Source organism: Perognathus longimembris, chromosome 12 (assembly GCF_023159225.1).
Source record: "Perognathus longimembris pacificus isolate PPM17 chromosome 12, ASM2315922v1, whole genome shotgun sequence".
Classification (NCBI taxonomy): domain Eukaryota; kingdom Metazoa; phylum Chordata; class Mammalia; order Rodentia; family Heteromyidae; genus Perognathus; species Perognathus longimembris.
The window spans coordinates 22060357-22069405 of NC_063172.1; the positions used below are offsets into that span (position 1 = coordinate 22060357).

General features: G+C 41.5%; 1 protein-coding gene across 1 annotated transcript; it reads left to right on the top strand.

Moving 5' to 3' along the window:
* Positions 1 to 393: 393 nt before the first annotated feature.
* Kcnv1 (potassium voltage-gated channel modifier subfamily V member 1) lies at positions 394 to 6958 on the top strand. The gene is made up of 3 exons (XM_048359056.1): positions 394 to 863; positions 2218 to 2747; positions 6081 to 6958. Exons 1-3 carry the CDS (start codon positions 394 to 396, stop codon positions 6590 to 6592), a joined length of 1512 nt encoding a protein of 503 aa, XP_048215013.1. The 3' UTR covers positions 6593 to 6958.
* The last annotated feature ends 2091 nt before the right edge of the window (positions 6959 to 9049 follow it).

Genomic DNA, 9049 nt, shown 5'->3' on the forward strand with positions numbered 1-9049 from the left:
ACCCACCCAAGAGCCAGGTTCTGAATCCCTACACCTCTGGGGTTCTGGGTGAGGATCTCAGTTACAAAGGTGGGGGCGCACCGGGAACCCCTGCATCCGGGAAGGGTTCTGGGGCTGTCCTGGGTTTGTTTCATCTCCCCTGCGACCTCTCCTCATCAGCTTCCTGGCTCTGCCACTTGCGAGCTGTCGCCGCTCCCTGGCAGCTCCCTAGCGACGCGAAGGAGCACAGGGGGGTGGAGACAAGAGGGGGTGCGCGTGTGGGCGGCATCTCCATCAGGAACCTGGGAAATCCCGACCGCCACCCGGGATTGTGCCACCGCCCTCCTGGGACCGAAGCTGTCACAGCGTGTTCCCAACTTTGGGGCGCCCTCGGGTCGAGGCGGTCCTGTGAGCATGGATCAGCTGCCTCTGTGCGGCCGATCGCCCCCCAGCTCGCTGCTGGACAGCAGTTCGCTGAGCTCCCTGGACTCCAGCGTGTTCTGCAGCGAGGGCGAAGGGGAGCCCTTGGCGCTCGGGGACTGCTTCACGGTCAACGTGGGCGGCAGCCGCTTCGTGCTCTCGCAGCAGGCGCTGTCCTGCTTCCCGCACACGCGCCTCGGCAAGCTGGCCGTGGTGGTGGCTTCCTACCGCCGCCTGGGAGCCCTGGCTGCGGCGCCCAGCCCCCTGGAGCTGTGCGATGATGCCAACCCGGTGGACAACGAGTACTTCTTCGATCGCAGCTCGCAGGCTTTCCGCTATGTCCTGCACTACTACCGCACCGGCCGCCTGCACGTCATGGAGCAGCTGTGTGCGCTCTCCTTTCTCCAGGAAATCCAGTACTGGGGCATCGACGAGCTCAGCATTGACTCCTGCTGCCGGGACAGGTAGGGCCGGGCGCGCGGTGGCCGGGTTGGGAGGGGGAGACAGGTGTTGCCAATGCCGGGAGAGGCAGATTGCATATTGGGAGCCTTCCTTTCAGAAGCTTTTCAATGAACCCAGGCCTAAGAATAGGCGTGGTCACTTCTGGAAGGTAAGGTGGAGATTTGGAGCTAAAAAGTGTGAAGTCAACTCTCTCTCTCTCTCTGTAATTTTTTTGATACTGTTACTGGGGATTGAATTCAGGGCCTTGTAGCTGTCTCATTGCTTTTTTGCTCAAGGCTGGCATTCTGGCACTTGAGCTACAGTTCGACTTCTGGCTTTTTGCTAGCTAATCCGACACAAGTCTCTCCGATTTTTTCTGTCCTGGCTGGTTTCAAACCAGGAGCCTCAGATCTCAGTCTCTGACTACCTAAATTTACAGGCATGAGTCACCAGCCAACTTTCGTACCTTTTTGTCCCTTTTGTACCACTGGGTTATGCTAATTTCATATGAATGCCCAGGGAGGTCTTTCTTGGAACATTTGATGATTAAATGAAAGAGTCAGAACAACTACTCTTCAAAAGATGCAAGGGGTAAAAGTTTTGGTGTGGAGAGTTATTATTCCTGAATCCAGGATACTAATGTTGGAAAAACTTCCATGAAGTGCTTAAAAAAATACCCTTAAGTTACTTCCTTGACTACCTGACTGTAGAGTTTTGCTGGTGACAGTGTGCTGTATCATTACAACCCATTCTTTGTACCTTTCATTTACACACACAAACACACATATTTCACACATTTCCATGTGGCATGGAGCTGTTCTTGTTACAAGAAAATAGGTCATAAAAAGGCATAGATCCAAAGTTGCCTTGTTGTATATAAATTCCTTTGCCTAAATGTCAGCTAATGAAGTGTGTGTGTGTGTGTGTGTGTGTGTGTGTGTGTGTGTGTGTGTCCTGGGAATTGAATTCAGGGATTGGGAATGGGAGCTGTCCCTGAGCTATTTTGCTCAAAGCTGGTGCTCTACTACTTGAGCCACAGCTCCACTTCCAGCTTTTTCTGAGTAGTTTATTGGAGATAAGTATCTCACAGACTTTCTTGCCCAGGCTGGCTTTGAATCATGATCCCCAGAGCTCAACTTCCTGAGTAGCTAGGATTACAGCCATCAGCCACGGGTGCCTGGATGAAGGTGTCACTTAAAAAAAAAAAAAAAGTGATTCTGGGAATGTTCTCAGAGCAGGCAACAACCTGGATACAGTATAAATGAACACCTTCTGCATTTTATTAAAATTAAAAGTGTGGTTTTCCCTCTCTGGCTTCTCTTCTAACCCTGTGTCTTTAATAAGTTAGACTAATGGCTAAGTTGTCTTCTCTAAAAGATACTTTCGAAGAAAGGAGCTGAGTGAAACGCTCGACTTTAAGAAGGACACAGACGACCAAGAAAGCCAACATGAGAGCGAACAGGACTTCTCACAAGGGCCTTGTCCCACTGTCCGCCAGAAGCTCTGGGATATCCTGGAGAAACCTGGGTCTTCCACAGCTGCCCGAATCTTTGGAGTCATCTCCATTGTATTTGTGGCCGTGTCGATCGTCAACATGGCCCTGATGTCAGCTGAGTTAAGCTGGCTGAACTTGCAGCTGCTGGAAATCCTGGAATATGTGTGTATCAGTTGGTTCACGGGGGAGTTCGTCCTGCGCTTCCTTTGTGTGCGGGACAGGTGCCGCTTCCTGAGAAAGGTGCCTAACATCATAGACCTCCTCGCCATCTTGCCCTTCTACATCACACTTCTGGTGGAGAGCCTCAGTGGAAGTCACACCACGCAGGAGCTAGAAAACGTGGGGCGTCTTGTCCAGGTTTTGAGGCTGCTCAGAGCGCTGCGCATGCTCAAGCTGGGCCGGCATTCAACAGGTATTCAGGTTTCATTGATGATCTTTTTTTACCTTTGTTCATAAGCATTAGTGATGTGACCGCGGTACAACGAAGTGACTGTATAGGTATTTAAAAAACAATGCTTTGGGGCTGGGGATATAGCCTAGTGGCAAGAGTGCCTGCCTCGGATACACGAGGCCCTAGGTTCGATTCCCCAGCACCACATATACAGAAAATGGCCAGAAGGGGCGCTGTGGCTCAAGTGGCAGAGTGCTAGCCTTGAGCAAAAAGAAGCCAGGGACAGTGCTCAGGCCCTGAGTCCAAGCCCCAGGACTGGCCAAAAACAACAACAACAAAAAAAAAAAAAAAAAAAAAAAAAACAATGCTTTGCCCTACCGTGACTTCTAAAGAGGTACTGGAAGGCAAAACTTTGGTATTGATACCACAGGTACAGGGGAGAAGACATCCATCATACACTTTCTCCCCTAAGGTATTAGCAGCAGTTTGATCACTTGTTCAATGCCATTTATAAAAACCTGGAGGTCCGAAGACTTACAAAAATTTGAAGACACTCAAGTAGGAAGAGAAGTGTCCAGGTGCTAAATAGCCTTCTGCTAGTAGTTTTTGAAGAAGAAATACACATGTTTTGTTTTGGAAGATAGAGGAGTCAATAATTAAATGCCTAATTAGTGTTTGAGAATATTGTTACTCCTAACATGAGATATACAAGAGAGAGAAAAAAGAAGGAGAAGATGAGAAAATAACAAGAATTCTTTAGGGTTTTTTTTTTTAATGTGTGTTTGACATTTTAGAAATCATGTGAAGAAATCTTTGTATGACACACACTAATTGTATATGAAAATTAGAGTCAATGTCAGTGTAAGTCCTACAGGTCAATTAGAAACCACCCTTGCATCCAGAGGATACTGGTTTTCAGTGAGTAGCCCTGCAGCTATTCTGGAGTAACAAATGAGTTACTTTATATCAAGCAAGACCTTAAAGAAAATGAGAATCCTCAGAACAAGCTTGCTGAAATGCAGACCATTGAGCCTCTCATTCCCAGAATTAGATTTTGGTAAGTGAGTGCAATCCAGTACTATCCACTTCACTAAGCATGCAAGTAACTTTGACATAGGCAATTCTTAGACCCCACTTTGAGAAACACTAAAGTAGGATGCCATATTAATACAATATTTGGTGGTACAAATTGGTTCCAGATTGCAATTCCATCTAGAGTTGTTTCTCCAGCTGACCAGCTGGTAGCTGTCTCTCCTATCAATGCAGGGAGAAATTAACCTCTAATATGTTTTGGTATTTTTTTTTTACATCTCTATGGTAATTGGGACTTATCCTAATACGATTTTGGTTGTGTATTTTCCCATCTAGTCTCACTACATCCTAGCATTCTTGACAACTTTTCTAAGTACCGTTCTTTGTTTTGTGACAGACATAATGGGTGCTCTCTTCAAGTATTAATAAACTCTTCACAGGATTCAATTTTAAAAACACCAGGCAACAGCCACATTTTTCCCCAAAAGAAAGGAAAAGGAAAATAATAGTAATTTCCAGTGTCACCTCTTCCAAAGTTTTCTCAGTTCTAAATCAATTATAAAGCATTAATAAAAAGCTGTATTTATGGAAAATAGGACAATTCCATGAATGTTTGATCCTTTTACCTCCAGCATGATATTTAGAAAATGTTTGGCAAGACAAAACCTGTCCCTGTATATTAAATTATAAAAATTGACATGGTATAGAATAATGGTTAAAAGGCCAGGTGGTCTAGGTTTAAGTGCTGGCCTTGTGGCTACTTCTTTGTAAAATAATGGAACAATGTATTTGTGTATGAAGATTATCTGAGTTAACAGATGTAACATACCAAGAAGCCAAACCCTTTTGTGTTTTGTTACACTGTTACTGAAAACATTTCATCTTTATTTTCATTTTACTGTATTTTTATTTATTTAGTACTTGGGTTTGACCTCCGGGCTTCTTTTTTGCCAGACAGGTGTTCTACTGCTTGATTCATGACTCCATCCCTGGAAGATTTCTTCTTTAAATAAGAATAGTTTTCCATGACAAGCTTTATGTTTTTCATCACATTTTGTCAGAAATGTCATTCCATATAGACACATCATCAAAGCTAGCTTTCTTAAATGTTATTATGGAGATATTCTGCAACATACTCTTTTGAAATTAAATTTTAATGTTCCTTTAAAGATAAGTAATAATAGTGCAAGAATATCTTAAAATTTTGAATAGCAAAAGTCAAAATAATAAGAGCTTGGGTAATATTCTAATGTATTTCAAATAATCTCTGGTGAGTGACTAAAATATAAAATAATTCTACAAAGTCAGACTTTGATCCTCTGAGGTAATTATCAGTGTGATGACTTCACAATATGGACAAATACTTAGAAACTTCTCTCAAGCATTAGGTGGGTAGCTGATGGTTAGTTTTAACTCTGATTTGTTGTGGGCTTTTCCTACTTGCCTTAGGGCTTATTGTCTTCACTGGTAAAATGGGACTCCCTTAGGTCTGTCTGTCAGGTGTTCATAAGCTCTAGCAATGGGAAAACCACCAATGCCTCCTAGTAAATGAATTCTCCATTGTCACCATTTTTGTACTCTTTTACAATGGAGAAATAATCCTTGTATAGTTCAATCTTCTTCTAATTAAGGAAAAATGGTATGTGAGGGAATTCCTGTAGTATTTGTAGTAAGGACTAGGATTCCAATGCATGTTGGAGAAGTCCAAGGACCTTCTCCTTCAACACTGCTAAGTATTTTTCATGAATATACATGTGTATCAGTTTGGTCACCAAAGCCTTACTTGCTTCTGCTGCTTCACTTAATAGTCATGGTGGCACTCTTCATATAACATTTTGGCAAGGAGATGCTATTTCTGTTCAGTTTTATCAGGGAGATGAGAAAGACACAGGAGGATATAAGCCAGCATGAAAGCAGTGCAGAAATGGTTAACTAAAATGTAGGGTTTGAACAAGTGAACGGTCCACAGATAACACCGCAAAAAAACTCTCATTATATACAGTAAATAAAACTCCTATCATGTACTTGTGTGTTATGGTCTAATTTTTTGCATTAACAATATGAATAGTATGAGCTCAGTAATTATACAAGTGAAGGAATGAATATAATCTAACACTGACCCCATCAACTTCATTACATGTTATTTGAAGACAGGGTATGATTTGATCACCTTTGTATCCTTACAGTATTACTCAATGTTTGGGATGTATTTGGTTTGCAATGCATGCTAATGGGTGGACAGCAAGGGGGAAACTAGGATGAGGTGGAGAAGGGATAAGAAAAGGGCGTGCTGATGATTGACAGATTGCTGTTCTCTTGCAGGATTGCGCTCACTTGGGATGACCATCACCCAGTGCTATGAAGAAGTTGGCTTACTGCTCCTGTTTCTATCTGTGGGAATTTCTATATTTTCAACTATAGAATACTTTGCAGAGCAAAGCATTCCTGACACAACCTTCACAAGTGTCCCTTGTGCATGGTGGTGGGCCACAACCTCCATGACTACCGTAGGATATGGGGACATTAGACCAGACACTACCACAGGCAAAATTGTGGCCTTCATGTGTATATTATCAGGAATCCTTGTCTTGGCCTTGCCTATTGCTATTATTAATGATCGATTCTCTGCTTGCTACTTCACCTTGAAACTCAAGGAAGCAGCTGTTAGACAGCGTGAAGCTCTGAAGAAGCTCACTAAGAACATAGCCACTGACTCATATATCAGCGTTAATCTGAGAGATGTCTATGCACGGAGTATTATGGAGATGCTTCGATTAAAAGGCAGAGAACGAGCAAGCACTAGGAGTAGTGGGGGAGATGATTTCTGGTTTTAAGCCACCTGCAATTTATTTGCCGTGAGCAGTTAACTGGATTGATAATGCCTTGGTATGAATGGATGTCTTTAAATCGATGAGGAGTCTCCTGAGCACCACTTATCTTAAGTCCTGCTGATGCATTGCTTGGTTGCTAGAATATTTCACATCTCCCATGGCAACTATACACATTGTTTAGACACACTCGAATCTCAAAAATAGCCAATGAACCCAAACACCCAAAGCAATTGAGATAATGCACAGCTGTCTGAATGGTCAAATGTAAAATATTGCAATACATACATCAAATTAAGTTTTATGCATCACTCATTCAAGGTGTTATTCCTATTAAATTTTGTTTTAACATAAAGAGTAGTTAGACTTGAATAGCCCAGAGAAAGCATGAGTGAACAATAAAGAAAAATATTTTCTATTTAAAGGTATTTGCCAAGGAAATTACTCCTTTCTCCATCAGTTAAAGCTCTTGAGTATAACAATTAGCTTTGCAAGGCAAGTCTTGGACTTAGTGCTCAGAGATGGTCTCCCTGTCTTCTGTTTGGGGCAAACCTCTATTCACACATAGAGCTAAGCTTTCTTGGTTATTCTCACAGGTAGGAATCACCAATTTCCTTCGAGGGCCATGGATGAATTCTACACAGGCTTCAAACATGAACATCTTCATTTTCCCAGTGTGTGTAATATGTAAAGTATAAAGCTATGTATTTTTTTAGTTCTGCATAAAAATTGGATGGATTTTAAAATGTCTCATTTTAGATGTACCATTTAAGTTATGTCCTTAAGATCATGAATATGTAAAAGTGAACTGTAGTGAATATTCTAAATTTATACACTGGAATGCCTTGATAGTCTTGTTTCCTAAAATGAGATTATGTTGAATGATGTCATTGGATGACTTGATGATCTTTTATTTGTTAACAAAAATTATTATGGACAGCTTTCTGACTGTTGGGGTAAATAGCTTTTGATACTTTCAGGCATTTGACAACATTTTGACGTTCATGATAATAATAGAATTCCTAGACATTCTGTTATATAATCAAAGCCAAAAGCTCTAGAGTTAAGAACCAGTTTATGATGCCAAATATTCTAGTCAATGGGATTTTTTTTCAAAAATAATAATAATAAAAATGATGATGATGATGATGATGATGATGATGAACTGATCATTTTAATACTGTTTTCTCCATGTATGCAATAAAGACCCTAAAGTGAATCGAACTGGGGGAAATAATGCTCTTTAAATTCAAAACACAGGTGTTTAGGCAATTTATGAACCGATAAAGAATATGTTTCATGGGAAGTAAAGTTAAGAAGAAATTTTATCAAGAATATAAGCACTGATTCATATATTTGCTAACTTGAGAGACATTTCTGCCTATTGTATTAAAGAGATGCCTCAATTAAGTGCCAGAGGATGAACAAGCACTAGAAGGAGTGGGCAAGACATTTTTCTATTTTAAATTCACTTCCCAATTTATTTGCATAAACATTGTACACTGGGCATGGATGGTTCAAGTCTACTCAGAAGGCCAAGCCAACTCAGGCAAATAAATCTGGGAGACTTTTATCTTGAATTAACCAACAAAAACAAGAATGGAAGGGATAGCACCAGCTATCACACAGGCCAGAACATGTTTCCCCTGGATAGTCTGGAACTATGTTTATCCTGATTTTAACTTCCTGCATAGCTGGCAGGATAAGTGTATACACATGTTCAGTTATTGGTTCGGGGGGAGGCTTGAGGACTTAGGCTGTCCTCAGACTATGATCCTCCTGATCTCTGACTCCTGAATGCTGAGGGTTATAAGTATGAACCACCAATGTCTGGATATAATCACTTTCTTGATCACCTCCTCTTTCTTTCTTATATTCAGTTGGAAACATCTCAACCCCAAATAAATCCATTCTGAGGCCTATCTGTGCCCCATGCTATATTCCAGATCATAACTACAAATGTAGTTCATGTCCACAAGTAAGTTTGGAGTCTTTTTGATTTTTAATCACATACTAACTTTTATATAATAAGGGGTTTCATAATAATATTTCCATACATGCATGCAATATATTTTGATCATATTCTTTCTCTTTAATTATTCTCTTCTGTCCTCTCCCACTCCCTGTTTGTGTGTGTGTGTGTGTGTGTGTGTGTGTGTGTCCTTCAAGCTGAAAAGCAATCATACTGCAATTTTTGCATCCATTCACTCTCAGAATAAATGGAAACCTCAAACAGAAAATTGGTTCCTCTTTCACTCAGAAAAAAAGACGTTATGAATCATAGAAGAGACATTCTACCAGAACCAGCACCTACGTCTTTCCACCTACCTCCTTCTGTTGCCTCTTCACTCTGCTTTTCTTCACATCACACATGTTGAACTGTCCTCCTGACTTTTCTCTCCCTCTCTAGGACATAGCTTCAGCAAGCTTTGCTCTTCTAATTTCCACACTATGCTTCTGAAC